Source organism: Solanum dulcamara, chromosome 3 (genome assembly GCF_947179165.1).
Source record: "Solanum dulcamara chromosome 3, daSolDulc1.2, whole genome shotgun sequence".
NCBI lineage: Eukaryota > Viridiplantae > Streptophyta > Magnoliopsida > Solanales > Solanaceae > Solanum > Solanum dulcamara.
Genome location: NC_077239.1, coordinates 81,116,004 through 81,143,461, shown reverse-complemented (window position 1 = coordinate 81,143,461; position 27,458 = coordinate 81,116,004). Strand labels below are relative to the sequence as shown.

Genomic DNA, 27,458 nt, shown 5'->3' with positions numbered 1-27,458 from the left:
CTGTCCCTGAAGCCAAAGCCTCCATACACATCATCATATCCTCCCGAACTAACACCCGATGTGCCCATTGAAATCCCCTCTTACGAAAAGCTTCTCAGTAGGCGGTATGCCTCCTACTAACTCGTCTAAATTCTTCCAAAAACGCCTCTTATCCTCCTCGTTTAAGCTCGTTTGCGGCGCATAAGCACTAATAATGTTCAATGTGATCCCTTCAACGACCACCTTGATCACATCATCCTATCAGTGACTCTCTTAACCTCCACCACCTGATCCCTTAAATTACTGTCTACTAAAATACCTACTCCATTCCTATACTTCGATCTATCAGAGAACCACAGCTTATATCCATCTACCTCCTTAGCTTTAGAACTTGCCCATTTGGTCTCTTGTACACAAGCTATATTAATCTTCCTCTTCTTTAGAATTTTAACTGGCTCTATGAATTTTTCCGTCAACTTCCCAATGTTCCAAGAACCTACTCTCAGTTTAGACGCTCCTTTAATCTACTTACCCCTCCTAACCCTAGTCCCTTTCCCCTTCCCCGTCCCCGTCCCCGAGCGAGAACATGACCCTAGTCTACCATTACTATCCAAAGCCATGAAAACGCGTATGAACTAATAAATTATTCAATGGTTTAGAGTCAGCAAAATGTAACTACAATTGTATGAGCAAGGAATAGATAGAGAAAGATATGGAAACCGGAGGTACCAACTCCAGTTGAAATGAACCTGGTTGCCGCCGGAAAACATTGTTCACTTCATAGTTACTGTACACGTCGGTTGGTGCTTGGTATCAATTTGGTGGATCTCAAAGTTGCCCAAAATTGTAAGATGCCAATGTAAATGAGCTGTCGCTTGCCGCCTATTTGCCTGAAATTCAACGCTTGGATTTCGCTGGAATCGAGTGAGACAATAGAAACTCCAACCTCAAACCGTAGACAGAGTCGAAGAAACTCACGATCTCCAAATGTTATTAAACAAAAATAAAAACAAAACAAAATAAAATAATGAAAGAGAAAGTTCAAAGACAAGATCTAAGCAATCAGAGAAGAGAAAGCTAACGGATCTACAAGGTTTTCAAACTACAATTTTTTTAATTTTTTTTTCAGCTCTTTTTTTATTTTTTAGCTGTAATGGTGAAGAGTAGTCGATTTCTCAGCAATATGAATTTGCCGGGAAAAGGAGACCCAAAAACCTAACTTTAACAGATCTGAAACAAGAAAATACTTTGTGGGTCTTTCATGTTTTTTCCTCTCTTTTTTCACAGAAAAAGAGTTGTCTTCTTGAAGGATGAGTAACAGAAACAATGGCGGAGTTAGTGTACAATCGATACCCGCAGTGGAAGGCGCCGTAGGCAGCAAAAAATTATAAAAAAGGAGCTCACCAAGCCACAATGTAAAATTCAAAACAATTAAGTATACACACATAAAATACTAGTAATAATTAAGTATATCATTCATGAAATCAACTGTAAAAACACAAAATATTAACAAAATCGCACAACATTGATGAGTAAAGGAACAACAACAAACCAATTGAAATCCCACAAAGTGGAATTTCAGAAAAATAGAAAGAGTGTATGCAAACCTTACCACGCTACCTCTCCAAGGTAGAAAGAATGTTTCTGAAAAACCCACGATTCAAGCAAAACAAAGCAGAAATTAAAAGAAAAACATGGCAGCTAATGCTAATAGCAAAGTAGTGCAGAATATATATGCAAGAAACCATAACATCAGGAAGGAGCACTCACCTAAACACAATAACCACATTGGCCACAACATAAGTAAATTTTGAATAAGAACAGAAACATGAATAGGGAAAACATGTTTGCTTTGAATTCTAGAAACAAAAATCATACACAAAAAGGAAAATGGAGGTAACTTAGCACACCACCAACCATACTCAAATCTTATTACAAACATTTTGGTCTTTCAAACGAGACCACTTTTTCCAGAAAAACATGCCAACTTCCTCCCAAATATATCCCCAACAATAATCAAAACACTATTATCCTAAACAAACTCAATAGTATTCAAAGCAAAATAATCATGCCGCCACAATATTGTTCCACTGTCAAATTGTCTTCCCTCAGTACCTGTAGTGAGCAGGCTTGTAAGGACCCTCAACTGGTACGCTAATGTAGTCGGCTTGATCCTTGGTAAGTTTGGTGAGCTTGGCTCCAAGCTTTCCAAGATGAAGGGCAGCAACCTTCTCGTCGAGGTGCTTTGGCAAGACGTACACCTTCTTCTCGTATTTGCCACTGCTCTTCTCTTTCCACAACTCAAGTTGGGCAATGACTTGGTTAGTGAAAGAGCACGACATCACAAAACTGGGGTGTCCCGTGGCACATCCCAAGTTCATGAGACGACCTTCGGCCAAGACAATGATGCCACTCTTGGTGTCTGGGAAGACCCATCTGTCGGTTTGAGGCTTGATTGTGATCCTCTTTACACCAGGGAAGGTCTCGAGACCATGCATGTCGATTTCATTGTCAAAGTGACCAATGTTGCAGACAATGGCATTGTTCTTCATCTTCCTCATGTGGTCAACCATGATGATGTCCTTGTTACCGGTTGTGGTCACAAAGATATCAACATCAGAAACAACATCCTCAAGTGGAAGAACCTGGAGGCCTTCCATGGTAGCCTGGAGAGCACAGATTGGATCAATCTCAGTCACAATCACACGGGCACCTGCTTGTTTCATGGCAGCAGCACATCCCTTTCCGACATCTCCATAACCAGCAACAAGGGCAACCTTTCCGGCAATCATAACATCAGTAGCCCTCATGAGACCATCGGGCAGTGAGTGGCGGCATCCATACAAGTTGTCAAACTGGAACACCGAAAAGATCAATACGAGTGTCAGTCCATGAGCTAACATTATCTTATCTAAACAAGATCTGACTAAAATAAGCATCTCCAACAATTACGGAAAAGATCTTTACTTGTGACCCAGTCAAAAGACTTGGTAGCTTTTGCAAATCAATCAGACTTTCCCTCTTAAGAAAATATCCATACGATAAAGACTGAGCTTTCTTAGCAAATGAAATGCATATCATTTTCCTTCATGTACCAAGATCAGGCATTTAAGAAACCATCAATTATCAGCTTAACAAGAAAGAACTAAAGAAATATGTATCTAATAGTACAGAAGTATCTCACTAATACAAGTTGCAATCTTCCAATTGGTGAATATGAATTGGAAAAACAGAAACAGATTACTCTAACAAGAAAGGAGTTGGAACTTTAAGCTACTAAAGTCCACTAAGGCATATCATTCCCCTTCCATCAAGAAAACCAAGAACATGAGTAATAAGGCAAAATCAAAACATCCCCTGTAAATAAGAAATATTCATTTCTCCGCTTACCAAAAGAGATGAGATTCACTTAGCTAATTTCAACTAATCACTGATACAATACTTAATAATACATATCATCAACCATCATTTAGTTCAAGTATAATTCCTATGTATTAGATCCAAGAAACTATCAACTATTCATATCAGATCTATATGAACATAGATCCAAATCCAAACAACAATTCACACAACAAATTTACACAGATCTAAAACACAGGAAACAAAAACATAGTATGCAAGCACACATACCTTGCTCTTGGTAACAGAGTCATTAACATTAATAGCAGGGAAAAGCAAAGTTCCATTAGCCTGCATTTGGTAAAGCCTCTTAACACCAGTGGTAGTTTCCTCAGAAACACCAACAAGTCTCTCCTTCATCTTAGTATACTTTAAAGGATCAGTCTTTAAGCTTTCCTTAATAATAGTAAGAACAAGTTGAAACTCAACATTATCAGTAGAAGTGGGATCTGGGACTGTCCCATTCTTAGCGAACTCTTCTTCCGCCTTAACACCTTCATGAATCAAGAGAGTAGCATCACCTCCATCATCAACAATCAGATCAGGTCCGCCACCTGGACCCCAATCAAGTGCCCTCTCAGTACACCACCAGTACTCCTGCAAAGTCTCGCCTTTCCAGGCAAAAACAGCAGCACTGTCACGTGCAATGGCTGCTGCAGCATGGTCCTGAGTTGAGAAGATGTTGCAAGAACACCATCTAACTTCAGCACCCAAAGCAGTAAGGGTTTCAATAAGGACAGCAGTTTGGATTGTCATGTGCAGAGATCCAGTGATCTTTGCACCTTTGAAGGGTTGTGAAGGGCCAAATTCAGTACGGGAAGCCATGAGACCAGGCATTTCGACTTCGGCAAGCTCAATTTCGAGCCGGCCGAAGTCAGCCTGGGACATGTCCTTGACCTTGTACTCGCGGCCAGAGGTGGTCTTCTCGACAAGTAGAGCCATGGGTAAGGCGAGTATAAAAGAAAAACTGAGAGGAATTGGGTGAATTCGATATGAAATTCAGAGACAGAGGCGGTTTTCTCTTCTTCCTTTGGGGGTTATAGGGAAGAAGAAGAGTGTGGCAAGGAATAATGGGCGGAGGTGAGTGGTATAAATAGGCTTGATTCATGGAAATGGACGGCCAAGATTTGTTTCAGATCTGAAAATTTGATTGGATTAAATTGAGGTTTGGTAGACCTACAAATTTGATTAAAAAAATCTGAAATTTTGTTTGGATGAATGTATTTACTAATTACTTTTCAATGTTGATAAATTACTGACCAACTAATATCCCTATTTCATCTCAAATTATTATTTCGAGTACCAAATGACCCCTTAAAGTATAGAGTGAATTGGTTAACCTTTTAAATTATCACATTTTTATGAGTTACATGTCTAAATTATAGAATTTTTTTATTTTATTTTTTTATTTAGTGTCTGTCATCCGTATTAGAACCCAATTGAAATTCGAAATCATGCATGTAGTAGCTCATTTTCAGAGGTGGTGTTTTTAATCGAATTTTGTCCATTTAGGATGGAGAGATGACAATATATTAACCCTTGAACAATAATTCTCTCTATATTAGAAAAACTCGTCTTTAATTTGCACATATTTAATAGATTTGAGAAGAAAAATTAACGACTAAGAGGTAATCTTAGTTGTGTTTTTGGCTCCACTACTATTCGTATGATTTTTAGGATAGAAAGATTTGAATTGCTCTCGCAAGAAACTTTCCTTTTATTTCTTATATTAAATGTTGATTTTTGTCCCGTATAACAAATTAAGCAAGTAGCGTATCTTTCTTCTTTTTGCGAAAATGCATCTTGGATCCAGTCTTTGTGTCGCCTATTCTACTCGCACCCTCTATGAGAGAAGCATGTAAAAACCTTTGGCATGGTTAGCTACGGCATGTTATTGCCTCTGTTGTCAAGCGTGTGATTTACTGAATGATTTTTTCTTATCGTTGCACTATAGAGACAATCAATTGAATTGAAAGTAAAAAGGGTCAAAAATTGACAACACAATTATCATGATGTCTTCCATGGACCAAATAAAATGGAATAAAAAATAAAAAACAAACTTAAACTATCCTAGTTTTTTTAAAAAAAAAATTTACTTAAATTATTGGGGTTGTGAGTTTCCTACCTAAAATATAACACAACGGTAAACGAAACACACCTAGATGTTGACTAGACCAAATGTTTATTTACAAATGCTTGTAGACGCATTTAGTCATAAAGTCTTTGTATATATAACTGCTCTATTAACTGACACTTTCATTTTTTTTAGATATACATTTTTCAATTGATTTCTTTAAAATTCTAAACTCTCATCATTCATGTCGGAGATATCGACGTCATGATTGAGACGAGACCACTACTAAGAAGTTAGAGAAGAAAATGTCGAATATCGTGGTAAAAAATAAGTTACTTTATATTATGATAATTTTTAATCTTTAATTTTAACTTTTAACCTAGTATAAATTTATTTAGCTTTGCGATGATGAAATTATTTTTTCACGTGTCAAAATTTTTAAACAAAAAGGAGAGTGTAATACACCTCATTGAGTGATAGTTCAATTGGAAACTCACTCTCTTAATAATTTTGCTTGAAACTTAGAAAATTAAGATATTTTAGATATAATATTTACTCTTAAATATCCACTATAAGCATTGTGCACATCTTAATTTTGTATATTGTTTATAATACTTTTTTTGAATTGAAATATTTCATATATTTTTTTTACCTTTCTTTTGGACTTTCTATTTTTTCTTGCTACTCCTCTCTCACTTTGATGCAATTATTAATTGTTTCAATAGATAATTTTCAAATTGCGATGCGGCAAAAGGACCATGTAGCTACCAAAGTGGCCCAATATATTAGTACAGTTTTTTCTTACAAATGATAAAGAAGTCTAATATATGTACCACAGATATTTTTTGGTTTTGTTTCTTTATAGGGCATTTACTTTCAGGCATTACCATGAAATTTCGATTAGTTTGATTTCGCGCTACATAAGTTTTATTTTAAATTTGAATTGGAAATTTTCAGTTAGTATGAAGAAATTCAATCCACTCCATTACAAGTCTTTGTGATCGCTTCTTAGTTAGTGACAATCGACAAGCCATCTTTAACCAAAATAAAAACAAAAAATAGTATTCCATTTTACACCAAATTATCTACCTTTGATTAATTTTATTAGACTATCTTATCTTAGTTGGATTGTAGTAGGTGAAGTGAAGCTCAAAAAAACAACAAAGAAAATTTGGTGGTGGTTGGTGAGAGTCTGAGAGATCATTTTAGAAATGAGTTTATACTTTTCCTTCTTTTTTTTTTAACTAGCAAAATGTGTTTTAGTCTTTCCTTAAAAGAGACCATTTCTTTTCCACCAAGCATCAACTTTCACCCAAAATATATAGTTTTTGAGTTCCTTTGACATTGCATAAAATTGTTACAAGAAATGTACATACAAATGATTGATGATTAAGTAGGCATTTGGTCATAGGAATTGAGGTTCAAAATTATAATTTGAATTTAAATCGGCGTTTGTTTATGAAATGTGAATAAAATTTGAAAATTATGAATTTGAAGTAAGATTTCAAATTTTAAGTTGTGATTGCAATTTTATTAAAATGAAAAATTTATCGTGAGATACGTTCAGTCAAAAGTTATGCTCCAGACATAAGTTCAATGACATAGGGTATACCCCAACATAAGTTTAGAGGCACAAGTAATACATTAAGGCAAAAGAAATTATGCTTAAGGCACAAGTTGTGCCCCAAGGCATAGTGCGGTGTCTCAAGTTATGCCCGAAGACAACAGAAATCAAATTCAAGACACAAGTGATGCCCCAAGACATAAGTTTAATGACACGAGTTAATGCCTAAAATATAAGTTCAGTGGCACATGTTTGTCACAAGGCAAAAGCTCTTTAATAGTCTAACTTATGTCCGAGGACAAACATTCTCTAAAATAAATTGCCCTACAAAACTAGTTTTGCCCAGCAAAATTAGATCATAATTAAATGCACTCTGGCACATAATTTTTCATTAAATTAGCCGTAGATAAAAAATTAAAAACCATGAATTTGAAAAACAAAATTAAATATCATCCGATATAGGAGCAATTTGTGCAAAAGCATGGTGTGTTGACAAGTAAAGCCCGAAGGTTGTTCCTTTCCCAAAAATGAATCTAACAAGTAAAGAATAGTTAGTTATTACTATTTATTGATATTTTAGACCTATAATTTTTTATAAAATTGTGTGTATGTTAGAGTTTGTAACATATAATCCTAAATATAGCATCTTCAAATATTTTGGTATCTTATAATTTGCACATTGGGGAAGAGCGTATAAAAATTGGGAAAATTTTAAAGCAGCAAAAAAACAACTGAAAAGAGATAACATGTTGCTCTGTTTCCATGAAGCAAAATTTATAGAGAAAAAAAACAAATAAATCTAACTTAGTACAATATCATACCACACCACCCCAACCATAACTCAAATATTATTCAAACACATTTTGGTCCCTTCTAGAAAAACATACCCAACAATAATAAAAACACTACTACCTAAACAAAATCAAAGTATTAAAAACGAAACATTCATGCCGCGATATGTTGTTCCACTGTGAGTTTCTCTTCCCTCAGTACCTGTAGTGAGCAGGCTTGTAAGGACCCTCAACTGGTACGCTAATGTAATCAGCTTGATCCTTGGTAAGTTTGGTAAGTTTGGCTCCGAGCTTTCCAAGGTGAAGGGCAGCAACCTTCTCGTCGAGGTGTTTTGGCAAGACGTACACTTTCTTCTCATACTTGCCACTCTTCCTTTCCATCCACAACTCGAGCTGGGCAATAACTTGGTTCGTGAAAGAGCAGGACATCACAAAACTGGGGTGTCCTGTGGCACATCCTAAGTTCATGAGACGACCCTCAGCCAAGACAATGATGCCACTGTTGGTATCTGGGAAGACCCATCTGTCGGTTTGAGGCTTAATTGTGATCCTCTTCACACCAGGGAAGGTCTCGAGACCATGCATGTCAATTTCATTGTCAAAGTGACCAATGTTGCAGACAATGGCATTGTTCTTCATCTTCCTCATGTGCTCAACCATGATGATGTCCTTGTTACCAGTTGTGGTCACAAAGATATCAACATCAGACACAACATCCTCGAGAGGAAGAACCTGGAGTCCTTCCATGGTAGCCTGGAGAGCACAGATTGGGTCAATTTCAGTCACAATCACACGAGCACCTGCTTGTTTCATGGCAGCAGCACATCCCTTGCCGACATCTCCATAACCAGCAACAAGAGCAACCTTTCCGGCAATCATAACATCAGTAGCCCTCATGAGACCATCAGGCAGTGAGTGGCGACATCCATACAAGTTGTCAAACTGGAACACCAAAAAGATAAATATAATTGTTAGTCTATGACCTCGGTATTAATCCAATCAAGATCTACTACTTTGTGCATCTCCAACAACTAAGAACAACATCATACTTGATTCCTCAAACCAATCTTGTTACCAAGCCAAAAGACGGAAGCTTTTCCAAATGGATTAGACTTCTATTAGTCAAACATGGAGCTAAAAGTAAACATATCTACCTAATCAAGCTGTCATTCTTCAACAGAGTAAGTGAAAAATTGTACACTTTAAGCATTACATATTCAAATCAAGAAGATTAATCATTCTTTCCCTCTAAGTAAACAACCAATACAACAAAGTCGGTGAACTAACGAAATTAAATATCACTTTCTTCATGTAACAAGATCAGGCATATTAAGAAACCATCAATTCTCTGTGCTTAACAATACAGATCTAGTGAAATATGCATATATCACATATATATCTCACCAACTCAAGTTACAATTTCTAATCAGTGACTAAAAAAACAAATATTCCAAGTGGAAAAGATGTAAACTATTAGCTGTTTGGATAGCATTACCAAAACAGTTGAAGATTCATGATTCATTTATAAGATTCAACTGACAATTAACCTTGCACTTAAACAATATAAATCAATCAACATTCAGTTAAAAGTATAGTTACTCTGTATCAGATCGAAGAAATTACCAATCAATCATAACAGATCTAAATGTACTACAAGCACATAAACACTTCACATAACCAATCCACGTAGATCTGAAACACAAGAAACAAAACAAAAGTTTAAAAACACATATATAATATACCTTGCTCTTGGTAACAGAGTCATTAACATTAATAGCAGGGAAAAGCAAAGTTCCATTAGCCTGCATCTGATAAAGCCTCTTAACACCAGTGGTAGTTTCCTCAGAAACACCAACAAGTCTCTCCTTCATCTTAGTATACTTTAAAGGATCAGTCTTTAAGCTTTCCTTAATAATAGTAAGCACAAGTTGAAACTCAACATTATCAGTAGAAGTGGGATCTGGGACTGTCCCATTCTTAGCGAACTCTTCTTCCGCCTTAACACCTTCATGAATCAAGAGAGTAGCATCACCTCCATCATCAACAATCAGATCAGGTCCGCCACCTGGACCCCAATCAAGTGCCCTCTCAGTACACCACCAGTACTCCTGCAAAGTCTCACCTTTCCAGGCAAAAACAGCAGCACTATCACGTGCAATGGCTGCTGCAGCATGGTCCTGAGTTGAGAAGATGTTGCAAGAACACCATCTAACTTCAGCACCCAAAGCAGTAAGGGTTTCAATAAGGACAGCAGTTTGGATAGTCATGTGCAGAGATCCAGTGATCCTTGCACCTTTGAAGGGCTGTGAAGGACCAAATTCAGTACGGGAAGCCATGAGACCAGGCATTTCAACTTCGGCAAGCTCGATTTCGAGCCGGCCGAAGTCGGCCTGGGACATGTCCTTGACCTTGTACTCGCGGCCAGAGGTGGTCTTCTCGACTAGTAGAGCCATGGGTGAGGCGAGTATAAGAGAAATGGAAGGGTTTGAGATGAGATCTGAGAGGCTTTTCTCTTCTTCCTTTGGGTTTTTTTTTAGGGAAGAAGAAGAGTGTGGCAAGGAGTTAGAGGTGGAGATGAGTGGTATAAATAGGTTTGATACATGTAATGGACGGTCAAGATTTGTTTCAGATCTCAACTTTTTTATTCGGGAATTTATGGGTTTGGTAGATCTGATAAAGTTTCATTTTAATTCTTATACTATTTTTTTTTTTACATGTTCATCATCACCAGGGATTATGTGCTAATCTGGAGATTTACTGGGTATCCAATTACATTATTTAAGTAGTTTAGGGTCATCAAAGCCAACTAACTTCTTTTGTCTATGCATCTCAAAGTTATGATTAAAGATAGTAAATCAATTTGTAGTCGAGAAGAAGCACTAAGCTGATACTATGTCATCACTTTATGATCTCCATACTTGTTTTGTCAAATCATTTGAGTAATAATTCAAACATATTTTTAATATAATATAATATTATTTGCTTCAGATTAAACCTACACAATTTTGTTCCTAAAATACTTCACATGACTATAATATATCCACATTTTGTATATGCTTTTACTTAATCAGCAAAACTACCACCTCATTGTATCACTTAGTCATTGTAGTTGGTGAGGTTTAATTAGTATAAATACTCAATACAAATAAGCATAAAAAATTATTTATCCTTTCTTATAAATATCGAATTCAAGCTCGGAGTATAGAAGTCCTTGCGATATGTGAATTGAAGAATTCTTTTTCTTTTGACTAGTATACGTACCCGCACAATACACAGATATTATAAAAGGTAATCACGTTTTAAAATAAAATTAACTAACATTTGTTATTTATTTGTTAATATTTTTAAAAATTAATTATAATATACAATCAAATATAAATACAAACATATATTTTAATACATAATTAATCTATGCATTTCGTATTTATCATTGAAATTAGTTGAATACAAATAGTTGAGCATAAGGCCTGGAAACGGCTAGTATTTATTACTAATAGAGCATTTTCTAATTTATCAAAAAGAGGGCGGGGTGGGTGGGTTAGAGAATAGCTTTGGCCCAACACTTTTTAAATTTAATGCTAAATATCATTAAAAAAATATGATGCAGTGAATGAAATTATTTCTCTATTAATCAAAGATTTCGAATTTGATCTTTTAGCTATCAATTTCTTTTTGATAGAAATCACTTTTTCCTTATAAATTTCTATTTGATCCAAATTTAAATTAATCAAACTTCAAAATAAATATTTAATATTGGATTAAAAATATTTAATGAGAACCGTGGAAATAGATCGTAGATCTTGGCCGACAGGAATTATTGGACCACACTTTGTAAATCTCAAATATAACGGCCATCTCGTCGGTGATCTCACTCTCACACCACCATAGTAAATAGGAGTACTATGATTGCAAAAACATCTGCTCCATTCGTTTCATATTAGTTATTTGCGTTATTAAAAATAAATATCATAAATTATTTATTAAAATATAAATAAGTTTGCACTGTTTAAAAAAAATCTGAAGTGTTAAATTTGTAAAAACATGCTATTTTTTTATAATTTTTCAAAAGGATGTAAAAAAAATAGACAACTAATATAAAAAAAGGAGCGCAAAATAGTTACAATTGTGGGTGGTTAACTCCCACTTGCCAAATGGGTCCCGCATGAAGAGTGGCATTTGAATTGTAAAGTTTATATGTATATATAAAGTTAAAAATATTTATTTTATACATATAAATTATAGTACATGTTACATTATCTTAATTTATTCGTATATTTATTTTTTATATTTTAAATTCTCAAAATAAAATTTTTAGTTCCGTCGCTATCTACTTTATACTTATAAATACACCTATGCGGAAGAACATAGAGTTCATGTGCACCTATGTTTTTCTCCTATAAAAAGTATATTTTTCAAAACTCTCGCATTGTCCAATTCTCATACTATATAATATTTTTCTTAAATTTTTTTATTATATTATATCATATGTATAATGTCCCACTAATTCGAAGCAAAATAATAAAAGGGAATAGTGGACATCAAAACATGAGACTATATAGTATTAAATAAAAGAAACTCCCAACCCCCTCCCCCCCCCCCCTTTATTTATTTATTTATTTTTTAAGCATGGGAGCATGAAGATAATTTAATTAGAAATTATTTTGGAATGACATATAAAGAACAAGAAGGGTTGGTCTAAACAAATGGAACAAAATTATGCTGCAGAGTACTACTAGAATGCGATGAAGAATTTCTTTTTTCTTTTTTTCCCAACAATGCTAGTTCAATTGATGCTAGTTCAATTGATGCTAGTTCAATTGACGCTCGTCCATGACCAATTCTTGGATCGTCGATTTGCCTCTACGATAGCTTTATGATCTACTCGTCATTCCTAGTTCTTGAAAGCCTTCCGAGGGCCTGGCCCTTTTTTTTTGCTCAAGTCTGATGTTCAGTGACTTTATCATCGACAAACATCTACGCTAATAAGATAAAGAATTAAAGTCTATACCGTGAATGAATTATTATCAATAAATTAGTGAAATAAGGGATCAACAATTTTAACAATTTATATTTCAATTACTGATTCAAATACCGTGGTTAGCACTAATCAAATAAAGCTTAAACACAACTATAGTAGTACAAACCAAATATAGAACTCAAAAAAGAAGTACATAACATAATGAATGGTGAGTGATTTAACACATATACAAACAAAGGGGAAAAACGACACTGTCATACAACCTTAGGGGGACCAAGCCACCCACGATGCCTAACCAAGAAATAATGTCAAACATTTGAAGGATATCACTTTTTAGGGTTAATTATCCTATATACAAAATTCATTAGTCCGATTATTTCAATTTTTTATTAAGAAAAAAGAGTTTGCTATTAGAAACTTTTCGTTGTTCATGGGACTCGAATTCGAATTCTAGTAAGAGTTAAGGAAACTTAAACATCCCACCAGACCGGTTGATGATACATTTGAAGGATGTTGGACTAGCTAGGGAGACCAAATTGACATTAACAAAGAGCATAGGCAAACCTTTCAAAATCTTACCTACCTCAACAAGGATATGGTGACACAATCATTACAAAGTGTTTCAATTTGAAAGGTATATGTGGATTGGCCAATTTTTTTAATATAATAATAATTTGTGTATTGTGAAATTAGAATTTATGTTTTGAATAGTTTTTGGACAATAAACAATATCGGAGGGATAGTTTGTGTACATATCATCTTTTGAGAAAAATATTTATATTGATTTTCATAAAAATCTAAATAAGTTTTATTATTATTATTATTATTATTATTATTATTATTATTATTATTATTAAACGGAAAAAGGTCAAAATTATCCTTCAACTATTTGAAATAAAGCACATATACCCTTAAACTATATTCTGGCTCAAAAATATCATTTTCTTCATACTATTGGCTCAAAAATACCCTTGACATCATATTATTGGCTCACTTCTACCCATCCGTTTGACGGAATGAAATATGGCATCCCATGTGTATTAATTTATGTCACGTAAGATATCCACATAAGCATCCCACCCCACCCCACCCCACCCCATCCAATCAATTTAAAGACTCAAATTCACCCATTAAAAGACCCAAACTCATCCTTGACTCTCGTAGTTATGGTTTCCTTGATTCTCATAGTTATGGCTACCACAACTAATTTGCAACAGTTTTTAATCAAACTATTAATTGTCTATTTAATTTGCTAAACTATAGTTTTCATCTAGTAGACATAGCTAACAAACGGTGATACGTTTAATTTTCCAAAATGGCAATTAAGCAAATGTGCTACCTGATCAAGCAGGTGCTTTTTTAGGAAGAAGATGGGTAAGGTCGAACCTGGAATGAGTTGCAGAGCAACATAATCGTACATTCAACGTGATCAATAGATGCTTGGGAAGTAACTGAAGTGTTCTTCTTAAAGCCAGGCCAACAAGCAGGGGTGTCTGACTGCCGTAAATTGCTACGGAAGTTGCTTCAAAACTGCTGCAAATTAATTGTGGTAGTCATAACTATGATAGTCAAGGAAACCATAACTACTGAAGTCAAGGATGAATTTGGGTCTTTTACTTGATGGGGTGTGGTGGGGTGCTTATGTGGGGATCATATGTGGCGTAAATTAATACACATGAAATGTCACATTTCATTACGTCAAACAGAGGGATAGAAGCGAGCCAATAGTATGACGTGAAGGATATTTTTGAGTTAAAATATAATTTAATGGTATATATACTGTATTTCGAATAGTTAAAAGATAATTTTAGCCATTTTCCGTTTTTTAAAAAACGTCTTATGTTCCATTCTAAAAAAAAATTAGAAATAAAAATATGGTCCACTAATATTGCTCAACTAGTGGACTACGACAGTTGATTCTGCACATAATAATTGACAAATAAGGTCTCGACTTGGTCTGCACGTATAAGAGTAATTAAGACTAGATATAAGATAATTGTACATCTAATTTAAAATGAGAAGTAAAATAACAATTTACTCAGCATAATAAATGTTGTGAGTAAACAATTAGAAGTCCAATTTGAGTTTTGAAAATAAAATCCTTCTTAGTAATAACCGTTAAGACCCCATGTGATATTGTAGTAGATAACTTACAATACGAATAATTCAAATTAGTTGGGCTCATGAATTTCAATATCAAATAATTAAAAAAAAAAGATGCTTATGGCCGTGCAAAGGGTAGCTATTATCTCATTTCTCTATTTCCCTCTAATGAAGGCAACCACTTGATAAATTAGAACTTTTTTTCCTCATTCAATATTGATATTTGTCGGAGGTTCAATAATTAATCAAAATTCATATTACGTAACGTTCCTTTAAAAGTAAAGTGTTTTTTAATAAAATTATTTTTTTATTCGAACTTAAACTTGAAATCTCTTATTATTGGTGGAACTTTACATAATATGAAGTAGGAATTATCAAAGCCAAAGAATGAAATATTGAATTTTCCAAAACTCAAATTATTGAAGAAATAACATAATCTTTCTTTAGTCTCTTTTAGGCGATCGAAAAATTAGAAAATAATTAATATATTCAAGATAATTATATATTTAGAAAATACCGTTTCAATTCATCCTATTTCATTAAATTCAAAATATGATATAATTTCAAAGAATAAACCGAATATAAACAATTCCTATAAGATTGGGAATAAGTTGAACTTTTGGGTTGGTAAAGTGTTTGGTAGAGAGCCACAACATGCTAATATCTATTTTAATTTATGCACAACAACTTTTGACCTTATATATATATTTTAAAATCACCTTCTCTTTTCCACTATATAGGTTAAGATTGTTGGTGGGGATATGAATTGACCATATTGACCTCAACAAACCCCAAACCCACTTTTTCTAGTGGGTATATTCTTTGTTTATATATAGTTTAGATTTAGATATATTACAAAATGTTACCAACTTCCTGAAGACATATGAGGATTATTCTTCTCTTAGGATTTATCAAATTATGGAGAGAAATTAAAAAAGGAAAAAAGTTAAAGGATTAGTGGTCAATGTATCCAACGGGGAGCTATCTATGAGTCGTGTGATGACTTGCTATGTCATTTTAAAAATATTTAATTAAAAAATATTGTATAATATAATGATGAAGACTTCTTTATTTTTAATCGGAACTCTTAAACGATCATATGAGTTTAAAATATTGTTCATTTCAATATCTTTTCGGAGTTTTTTCAGTTCTGCCATTTTTTTTTTAATTTGTAATTGAAAAATACTCTAGTTCGTTTATTGTGTCATGGATATCAAAGTCAGGATAGTATTTTGGATTTTTTATTTGTATTATTTGTCAGAATGATTTCGCATTAAAATTTACTCTAGGTGAATTAATTAATGTTGGCTATTGAAAAAACAGTGAAAATGGCTGCTCCATACAATTTTATGATTTTCTAATACTTTATATTTCTCTGTTTAAAATTTTATTTTATATTATTGAAATAATATAAGCTTAAATACAATGTGATATAAACAAAGTTGGAAAGAGTCGTTATAATAATCTCTTCTAGTAAACACTTTTTGGTTAGCATATTAATTTCTTTTGAAACTTCAACAAACCCTTTAATATATAATTTTAAGAAAAAACTTAAGTATTACATCAAATTTTTAGATATGGTCCGATCACACTATATGTTATCTGCTAGTAGTTGAGTTTATTTATGTCATTATCATAATTAAATATGTCATCTAACTTTTAGAAACGACATCTCCTTTTTGAATCTCTCGACTGGAATGGCGGGAGCCGGGAAGGAAACGGTTAAAAGGGGAAAAGAGTTTATGAAACCGAAATTTTAAATTCTAGTGATCGATAGGGGAAAGGTGCAACTATACAATTATAAATCTAGTTTCTATACATTAATAATTCAATAAGCTTAAAAATCAACGATTCAACAAAGAAGTACTATTATTTTAAAAAGTTAATAAGGTTTCAATAAAGAAGTATTACGATATCATAAACGCTTATATATCCATCACCATTCAACGTATCTATAACCACAACTTTTACCATTAGACAATCAAATACCATCCTCTTGCGAGTCCATTGACAATAATTTGTCATAAGAATAGGCGAATACAATAAAATATTTGTTTTTCTTACCTCACCAAAAATGACAAATAAGCGTGGTTCTAGTCCAAAGCCATTGATTAAATTTAAACGATCAAGTAAAATTTTCATATGGAGAAAGTACATAAAATCCTAAATCATCATCCCCAGAATAACAATGAATCCTTAATTTAGGGGTGTCAGCTGGAAGGTCATTAAATATACAAACAGTATATTTATCCCAACGATGATTCCCTTTTGCTCGAGGAAAGCAAAAGAAGAAGAAAATGTGTAACAACAATATAGTCTTGAATTGTGAATAATTCATGATAAGAAAAAACTATTCAACTTTAATTTGCTAGAATTTATGGCTTATTTTATATAATAATTATTCCTCTTTTTATAAAAGAAGAAGAAGAAAAAAAAAATTTATGCGCAAAGATTATGAAATTTTCAATCTATAGATATTAGATACTATCAACATTAATTGATAGTAATTACTTTATTTCCCCCCAAATTTTGGAGTCTTGAATGGGAAATATTCATTACTAGTTTGACTATATTGATAACTCAATATATATTATCTCAAAAAATGATGTAATTTGGTGATATATAATAACTAATTTCTAATATTGGAATAAGATGAGCTTAAATACGGTAATACAAACAAACTTGAAAGAGGTCAATAAAGTAATAAATTCTAGTAAATCCTTTTTGAGTAGCATTTAATTTCTTTTCAAACTTTGACCCAAAAAAAACATTTTCACCTAAATAATTTGTGCCAAAAAATTTCATATTATGAGATAAAACACTCTCTGAGATAATTTTGTACTATTTTTATATTTTAGAAGCACCAAGTTCATACAAACTATTCTATAAGAAACTAAAATTTTCTTCTTAATCTATAGGTAGCTTTGTACCATTTGAGTCACTGTAAGAAAAATTCATTAATTTATCCCTAAAAAAACTAATTGTAATCATTTAAAATTTGTTAAATATAAATTTATAAAATTATTTGAATTATATTCAATTCAAAATATATTAATCCAAATAAATGTTTTAAATTAATATAATCGAATTAATTATTTAAATTTAATAAATATGAATTTAATTAAAATTTCATTTGGCTAATTCATTAATCTGGGCTACAAATGATGAGTGCACTTTATTAAAGCCCAATATTATTTCATCCTAGAGGTCCATTTTGATGTCACGTGTCAAGTGACGTGTCATGCCAAGTTAAACAAATAAACCAACAGGATCATGCCATGTGTCAAAATGACAAGTCAATTCGCTAAAACCTAATATGTCATGTCACTTAAATCTGATTGACCGGAGGGAAACATGTTCTTATCACAACTCTTCTATTCTACGACTGTAATTAGGGTTCCTCATAATTCATAAAAGGGACCAGAATTCTAACAAGAAACCAGAGAGAGCTTGTGGAGGGAAACATGTTCTTATCACAACTCTTCTATTCTACGACTGTAAATAAGGGTTCTCATAATTCAGAAAAAAGACCAAAATTCTAACAAGAAACCAGAGAGAGCTTGTGGATCAAATGCTGCATATTTCTCTACAAGCTACAAGTTCAAGAATTCAAGAACAAGTTCAAGAATTCAAGATCAACTTCAAGAACAAGTGAAGATCAAGTTCGTCAAGTTTAAGAACAACTCAAGATCAAGACCAACAGATTCAAGAACAAGCCCCAAAACCCTTGAATTCAAGTACAAGTCAAGATCAAGTTCAAGAACAAGTGAAGATCAAGACTATCAAATTCAAGAACAAGTGAAGATCAAGTTCATCAGGTCCACAAATCAAGATCAAGACCATAAGATTCAAGATCAAGCCCAAAAGCCCTTGAATTGAAGTACAAGTCAAGATCAAATCCATTAAGTTCAACCAAATTCAAGATCAAGCTTACAAACCCTTGAATTTATATTCGAAAAGACGAATCAGAAGAGTCATAGAGATTGTAACACTCAAATTCAAATTAAATCAAATACTACGATTGTTGCGATATTTTCCAGTCTTGATTATTATTTTCTCGACGCTAATTTTATTGTCTACACTCATGATTCAATATTCAATCTTGAATGTATCTAAACATCAAGAAATTTTTAAAAGAAAAAAGTATATGTGAATTCGAATCTTAAAATCGAGTGATCGATATAGAGAAAGTTACAATTAGAAAATTATAAATCTATTTTGTGTACATTAATAATTCATGAATAAACTTAAAAATTCAGAATTCAACCAAAAAGTATTATTATTTTTTAAAAGTTAGTAATGTTTCAGTAAACAAGTACTACGATATCATAAACTCTTTATCCTTCACCATTTAACATATCTGTAAGTATCACCTCTTTCGTTAGTCAACCAAATACCATCCTCTTGTGTAGTCCATTGACAATAATTTGTGGATCGAATTTGCGAATCCATAACGCAACTATCATAATCATCGAATACAATAAAAGATTTATTTTTTTTACCCCACCAAAAATGACAAACGAATATAGTTCTAGAGAAAATCCACGTAAATTTAAATGACCAAGTAAAATTTTCATAAGCAGAAAGTACATGAAATCCTAAATCATCATCTCCAGAATAACAATGAATTCTTAATTTTGGGGCATCAACTGGGAGGCCATTATATATACAAACAGTATATTTCCCCCCATGATGACTCCCTTTTGCTTGAGGAAAGCAAAAAAAGAAAAAAATGCATAACAACAATATAGTCTTGAATTGTGAATAGTCCATCATAGGAAGAAACTAAACTATTCAGCTTTAATTTGCTAAGAGTTTATGGCTTCTTTTATATAATTTTTCCTCCTTTTATAAAAGAAGAGAAAAAAATATAATTTATGAGCAAAGATCATGAAATTTTCAATTTATAAATATTAGATATTATCAACATTCATAACTAGTTTGACTATATTAATGACTCAGTACATATACTCCTATCCTTTTGATCCATATTAATGAATTGTTGGGGTTTGACGTATATCTTTATAAAAATATTTAAAGACATAAATTAAAGAGTATTTTTTACTATTACCTTTTTTATTATTTTTTAAACTAGTCATCTAGAAAATGAAAATTAGTTAAAGATCTTGAGAACATGCAGCACAAGAGAATTCTTTAAATTGAGGAATCTTTTGGTTCTTCAAAGAGAGTCCATGTGAACTCTCAATTATTTTGTGCATCATATTAGAATTGGGATGGCCCCAACCGGTTATGCCAAATAATAAAATCATTTGAGTTAGTAAACCTTTGATTTATTATGACATGTGCTTCAACCGTGCTAATACTTGTGAAGGATAAGCCGGAGGAAAGAGCGGTAACTTTTCAAGTATAAAGTTCTTGCCCAATTCATTTTTTTCATCATTTGTAGTCTCAATATGATAGCCATTTTGACGAATCTCTTTGAAACTTAATAAATTTCTTTGAGACTTACTACAATATAAAGCTTCATTAATTGTCAAATTTGTACCTATGAAAAGTACAACTTTAGCTTTTTCAGATCCTTCAATTAATCTTGTACTACCAAATATTGTATTAACATTAGCTTCTTTCGTAATCAAATAAGAGAAATATTTCTTATATCTTAAAATCGTGTGTGTTGTGACACTATTGATAAGACACATATCATCATAATTGATTTTGGATCCAACTGATGACCGGGGAATTTTCATATATTCTTCATAAACAAAAAGACACATTATAAGAACGTGAACAACTAACAACATAAGAAACCTTAAGAAATTGCACTGCCTTAAGAAACACATTTACGAAGGAAAAAAAATAATTATTTTTATCATATTTATCCCCAGTTAGATGATCAATTCTTCAGTCAGTATTCATAAAGTCTTCAGCTTCCAAATGAGTAATATTTGGGAGACCTTTAAAATCATCATCTTTATAAGCAAGTTTTGCCTGAATATCTTCATATTTATTTGAGGGAGTTGTTTCATTATCATCATTCCAAAAATTCAAGTGTGCCTCCACATTATTATCTCTTCTTTTGAGAGAGGATTGATACAGTTTCACAAAATGATCGGGCGTACATCATTCACGTGGCCAATGACTCTTCATACCACATCGGTGGTAAATATTGGCTTTACGCTTAAAAGGATTATTTTGAGAAACTTTAACGTTCTCATATTTATTTACACCATAATGACGATAATTGTTTCGTCCTCTACCACGTCCTCGCCCACATCTATGACTACGGCCATGATAATTATTTTGTCTTGATTCAGACTGATTATGTGCTGCTACAATATTCACTTCAGGGAATGGAGTAGATCCAGTGGGATGGGCTTTATGATTTTTCATTAACAAAGTATTATTCTGCTCAGCCACAAGTAGGCATGCAATTAATTTAGAATATTTCTTAAACTCTTTTTCACGATATTGTTTTTTTTTTTTTTATGGGAACAGACCCTACACGAGGCTCCCACCTCTCGTGCACAGTCAGGGGTTGAGCAACACCCCCAAGCCTTAACATAAATAATCAAAATAAAATACAAGGAGGGGGACATAAACCTTACCTCCGATCCTATGGTGGTTCATAAGTCGGCTAACCTATTAAGGTCGGCTAACTCATCCCCGATACAAAAAAGAGACTAACTATAACTAGAAAGCATTAAACCTGTGAGAGGACTCCTCTCGGTACAAATCAACTAAGAAAGCATAAATGAGGGAGACTCTCCCCTTCCATGAGAATACAAGAAAGTAGCCTACACTAGTCCTATTCAATTATGCTACGACTCAGGCATAGCTACATTGAGAAAGAACAAGTATACGAACCTTCTATCTCGCATGGGTTGGAGAAATTCTTTTCATCTTTGCTCTTTTTAGACATGTCGTACCAAGTAGGTCCAAGGAAAGTTGCAGCAACAACAATCGTAGCTAAGGGGGATGAAATGATAGGAAGTAAATGTAGCCATAGCAGCCAGCTTGCTTGGGATTATAGTTAAGGAAGCTGAGGGACAATATAGGTGTAATATGCATTTTGTATGTGGTGCAGCCCTGACTTGAACAGCTGGTTGGATGGTTCCAGTGTTGTCTACTGATCCGGGGGGTACCTGCATATCCACAAATAAACCAAGCAAGAGTTCTAATGCAGCCTTGGCTTAGATGTTTGACTGAAGGTGCCTTGGACTTTGGAAGGGGCCATTGTTGCTGTTCAATGTGCCTGCACAGCAGCAAGTAAACAAACAGAGAGTTGTGTTTGTTGGAGCTCCATCTTCTTGTCTTCTCATTAATGAGAGCAGTCAAGGAGTCCCAAAGGACTTGGATGAAAGGGAGCTGCTGCAGGTGTTGGATGAATACAGCAGGTATGCATGGATAGTTGGTGGTAGGGCTGTACAGGACAAACCGATAAACCGCACCAAACCGACAAATCGAACCAAACCGGAAAAAAAACCCGACTAGTGATTTGGTTTGACTTGGTTTGGTGTTTGAAAAAAAAACCCGACCATTATAGGGTTGGTTTGGTTTTAACTAAAAAAAGTCAAACCGAACCCAAACCGACCCGATTATAGATATACTACTTTTAAATTATGTTATACATAAAAATATTTATTAAAATGTAATTTATAAATATTTTTTTAAATTTTTTCATAATTTTTGTTTTCTTTCTTACATTTAGATTTGGACTTGAGTAGCCCATCTAAATTATATACAAAAAAAACTTATCTTATAAAGTTATATTATAAAGTTAAAACTTCAAACAGTATTTTGCCTTCATCTTATATGTTGATATTTTGTACTAGAACTCTTTTTAAGAAGCACTGCTCTGTGCTTTTTATTAGATACTATGAGAAACCCGAAAAAATCCGAAAAAACCCAAAAAACCCGAGAAACCCGAAAAACCCGAAAAAACCCGAAAAACCCGAGAAAAATTGATATAAAAAAACCCGACTTTTATTGGTTTGGTTTGGTTTATAGATTTAATAACCCGACACAAATGGTTTGGTTTGGTTTATAAAAAATTCGAACCAACCCGGTCCATGTACACCCCTAGTTGGTGGGATTAGGAAAGGCCCTTGCGATATTGTTGTTGTAGCAACACATTAAAAGCGTGAAAAATAGAGAAAGTTTTCTCAAGTAAGTCATCATCAGTGATATTATCTCCACATAATTTTAACATGGAACTTACCTTGTGAATAAAAGAATTATACTTTGTCACAGTTTTAAAAATTTGAAATCGAAGGTGGATCCAGTCATATCGAGCTTTTGGTAACACCGTAAGTTTTAGGTGGTGATATCAATCCTTCAAATTAATCCATAATTCAAAAGGGTTTTTCAAGGTTAAATATTCAGTTTTTAATCATTCATTAATATGATGACGGAGAAAAATCATGATATTTGCTTTATCTTGGTTTGATGCTTTATTTTCTTGTTTATTAGTATCACCAAGACCTTTAGCGTCAAGGTGAATTTAAGCATCAAAGATCCATGACAAATAATTTTTTTCGGTAATGTCAGGGGTCACAAACTCAAGTTTTGATAAATTTGACATGATAAAAATTGAGATACAAATTAATTTAGAAATAACAAAGACAACTAAAATTAAATTTCTTCAGTAGATATACCTGATATAGAAGTTAATTTATCTGGAGAAAATTAAAGTTTTGTACTGATAACGTATTATAAAATAAATTAACTTAGCAAAACAAGAATGAAAGAGAGTTAAGAGAATTATTCTATCTGTGTGTCTTAAATTGCATAACAACAATGGTTATTTATAGCCACAACAAAAGAAAAAAATAAAAAAATTGGGGGACAAAGTTGAGTGGAAAAGTTGGGATAGATAAAGAAAAATAAAGTGGACATAAACAGCCAACAATTTTTGTACAACAATCTTGAATTGTGAATAATCCATGATAGAAGAAACTATTCAGCTTTAATTTTCTAGAGTTTATGCCTTCTTTTATATAAAATTATCCCCCCTTTATAAAAGAAGAAAAAGAATTTTATTTTATGAGCAAAGATTATGAAAATTTCAATTTATAGATATTAAATACCATCAACAATAATTGTCTAGTTTGATTATTTTGACTCAGTATATACTTTATCTAGACCATATTGAGAGCCTGTTTGAATAGACTTATTTTAAGTAACTTATAAGTTGAAAATTGTTTATATGTTAAAAAAGAAAAAATAGGTGCAACCCAATTTATTTTTTTTTGACAAAGCAAAAAAAATAAATTGGGTTGCACCTATTTTTTCTTTTTTAACATATAAACAATTTTCAACTTATAAGCTACTTAAAATAAGTCCCTACAAACAAACTCAATTATTTATTGACTTATTTTAAGCACAAAATGACTTTAAGTTGATCACCCAAACACTCAAAAAAGTTGAAAACAACCAATCCAAATGGGCTTTAAGTCAATTGTTGAGATTTGGTAAAGTCATTAAAATAATATTTAAGGACATAAATTAAAAACTATTTTTTCAGTATTTTCTTTTTTGATTATTCTCAAACTAGTTACTAGAAAATGTAAAGTATTAAATAAATGGTAAAAATATGAGGAAAAGTCTTTAACAATTTACTTATTTTGAATTATGAAAAAAATCTCAACAATTCACTTAATATTAACGAGAGGAAGTATTATTTTAACAAATGACATCCACCCAAAATTGCTATTAGCGATTTGGAGATTAATTATGATTAAGGTACTACTGAAGTTGTGTGTGTTGTGTTTTCTCTCCATGTAATTTCTTTGGTTCAATTTTTTTATAATTTTATTATTAACGCAAATTAGTATTTTCGTTTAGATACAAATTACTCATAGCAATTTTGTGGGGAAATATACTAACTACTAACCAAGGCTCAGGTAATATTATTGATGATTTAAAAGGAATATATATTAAATATTGAAAGACATCATTTGCTATGATTTTTTAATGATACAAAGAACTATTTATGTTTTCTTAAAATATTCCTCATTTTTGTCTATATATAAATTCATAATTTTTATTCCATAAGACTCCTACTCAAGATTATATTTTTTATATCATATTTGATCTAGTGTTTTCCTCATATTATTATTATAATATGTCTGAATTGTTGAGAAAATACAAATAACATGTCACTTATTCGCTTTGTATAATTTTGTTATGTGTAACCATTATTCACAAGTCAATAATGCAACACACAAATAATTATTGGAGGAAATTAACTAAATATTCAAAATTGATGTAATTTTTTAGGAAAAATTACTTAATTACACTCCCTTATTTATTATATTTTTTATTTTTCATTATTTCCACCCATTCCCAAAAATTTCCAAAAATTCTTTATTTCCATCCTGATACATTAATTTAGTAATCCCGATACATTAATTCACATTAATTTAGTAATCCGGATATATTAATTCTGATTCTTAAATTATCTCTATGTTCAATATATCATGATTTAAATGTTACCTGCTCACACTTAAAAATCCTAATTTGTTAGTAATTTTTGTGTCCCGAACTGAATAATGTATCTGGAATACTGAGTTAATGTATCCTGATAGCCATGTTTTGGTAAAATTCTTTTCTTTACAGAAAATCTTATATACTTCCATTTCACTAAAAGAGAGGATAAATCAATTTTTCAGTTATGATTTATTGATAGATTTTAAAATCAGAACAACATTCTGGATTTTTTTTTATTTGTATAAGTTCGAAATTCATGACATTATTATAGTGTTTTAGCATTAGAAATGACTTACTTATTAATGAAGTTTTAAATTCTTACTATTAAAAAAACAGTCTAAAAAATAGCTGCCTCCTACAATATTTATGAATTTCTAGTATTTTTGATTTGTAGATTTAATTTAAACACTAATATTTCAACAACAACAACAACAACCCAGTGAAATCCCACATCGTGGGGTCTGGGGAGGGTAAAATGTACGCAGACCTGATTTCTACCAATGTAGAAACACTAATATTTCAACAAGATTAAAAATCAATAATTCAACAAAGAAGTATTATTATTTTTATAAGGTAAGGTTTCAACAAAAAAATATCATTACAAGATCATAAACAATTATTCTTCACCATTCAACATATCTATAATTATCACCTCTATAGTTAGTCAACCAAATACCATCCTCTTGTGTAGTCCATTGACAATAATTTGTTGTAGGAATGGGCGAATACAAAATGCAATGATCAAAATCATTAAATACAACAAAAGATTTTTTTTTCTCACCCCATTGAAACTCACAACCGAACCTTGTTCTGGCCCAAAGCCATTGATTAAATTTGAATGACCAATGGAAATTTTCATATGCAGCAAGTTCATGAAATCCTAAATCATCTTCTGCAGAATGACAATGAATTTTTAATTTGGGAGAATCAAATGGAAGGCCATTATATATAACAACAGTATATTTATCCCAACGATGATTTCCTTTTACTTGTGGAAAGCAAAAGAAGAAGAAAAAGCATAATAACAATATAGTTTTGAATTGTGAATAAATCATGATAAAAAAAAACTATTCAACTTTAATTTAATTTGGTAGAATCTGTATGGTTTTTAATTTATGATCATTCCTCCTTTTATACAATCAATTTTATGGGCAGAGGTGATGAGATTTTTGATCTAATCTATTTTGATATTACCATTAATATTAATTTTGTAATTACTTTATTCTTATTCCACTTTTGGAGTTTTGAATAAAAATTCTCATTCCTAATTTGACTACATTGATAACTCATATATGTGTTATTTCAATAAATGACAATCATCAAGATTTAATATATATAACTCCAATTACGTGGCGCTCTTAGCTGAAATCTTATTTATCTTTTTTTTGAACTTTTTTCTAATTTTAAAAGACATAAAATTTTACCTTAAGTTTTTACGGAATATTAAATACAATCAGATTTTATAAAATATTAAAGATATCATATTTAATTTCTTTTATCATTAGTGTTACGTTATTGATTTTTTCCTAAATTTTCTCGATTTCTTCTGTAATGGTTGTAATTTTTTTTCTTTCCTTAATCTCATCATTAATATTATTTATATCATTTCCTTAAGTCACTTCTTTTTCTTTCTTTGTTTTCTTTTTTTATTTTCGTTTATCTATTCAATCCAAGAAATTTATATTTGTTACTTTCTCCATGTCACCACATTTAAATTATACGTCATTTTTGTTTTACTGTTTAGTCCCGATGTGTTCAGTAGACACACTGTGGATATACTTAAGGTTTTGGTTAGGAACAAATCTTAATTAAAGTGTCAAAATAAAATTTAGTGACAGCTTTAAAGGACTTATTATGGATTTGGTCCAAATTAAAGTACTTAAAAGATTGATGTGATTTTAGGTGGATTTTGTTGATATTGTTTATGTATAAATAACGTAACATGTGAAAATAAATATTGTGCATCTTACAAATTGTGACACTTCTTCATTCTATTTTTTTTTCTAATCTCTTAGCTTGAATGGTGGAAAGAGAAAGGTTAAAAGGAAAAATGTGTTTATAAAATAGAAATTTTAAATCTTATTGATTGATATGCGGTATATAAAATTGCAATCATTAAAT

At 32.1% G+C, this 27,458-nt stretch overlaps 2 protein-coding genes across 2 annotated transcripts; both read right to left on the bottom strand.

The window, feature by feature from the left end:
* Positions 1 to 1,810: 1,810 nt before the first annotated feature.
* LOC129883302 (adenosylhomocysteinase) lies at positions 1,811 to 4,459 on the bottom strand. The gene is made up of 2 exons (XM_055957952.1): positions 3,610 to 4,459; positions 1,811 to 2,834 (listed from the first exon to the last, which is right to left on the bottom strand). Exons 1-2 carry the CDS (start codon positions 4,318 to 4,320, stop codon positions 2,088 to 2,090), a joined length of 1,458 nt encoding a protein of 485 aa, XP_055813927.1. The 5' UTR covers positions 4,321 to 4,459; the 3' UTR covers positions 1,811 to 2,087.
* A 3,289-nt stretch (positions 4,460 to 7,748) lies between these two features.
* LOC129883301 (adenosylhomocysteinase-like) lies at positions 7,749 to 10,382 on the bottom strand. The gene is made up of 2 exons (XM_055957951.1): positions 9,550 to 10,382; positions 7,749 to 8,749 (listed from the first exon to the last, which is right to left on the bottom strand). The coding sequence occupies exons 1-2, from the start codon at positions 10,258 to 10,260 to the stop codon at positions 8,003 to 8,005; spliced, it is 1,458 nt and encodes a 485-aa protein (XP_055813926.1). The 5' UTR covers positions 10,261 to 10,382; the 3' UTR covers positions 7,749 to 8,002.
* Between the last annotated feature and the right edge of the window lie 17,076 nt (positions 10,383 to 27,458).

Excerpts from the sequence above, each read along its gene's own strand:
- LOC129883302 (XM_055957952.1), bottom strand. The coding sequence starts at position 4,320 with ATGGCTCTACTTGTCGAGAAGACCACCTCTGGCCGCGAGTACAAGGTC. Across the intron at positions 2,835-3,609 it reads ACTCTGTTACCAAGAGCAAG|TTTGACAACTTGTATGGATG; the intron begins GTATGTGTGCTT and ends TCGGTGTTCCAG.
- LOC129883301 (XM_055957951.1), bottom strand. The coding sequence starts at position 10,260 with ATGGCTCTACTAGTCGAGAAGACCACCTCTGGCCGCGAGTACAAGGTC. Across the intron at positions 8,750-9,549 it reads ACTCTGTTACCAAGAGCAAG|TTTGACAACTTGTATGGATG; the intron begins GTATATTATATA and ends TTGGTGTTCCAG.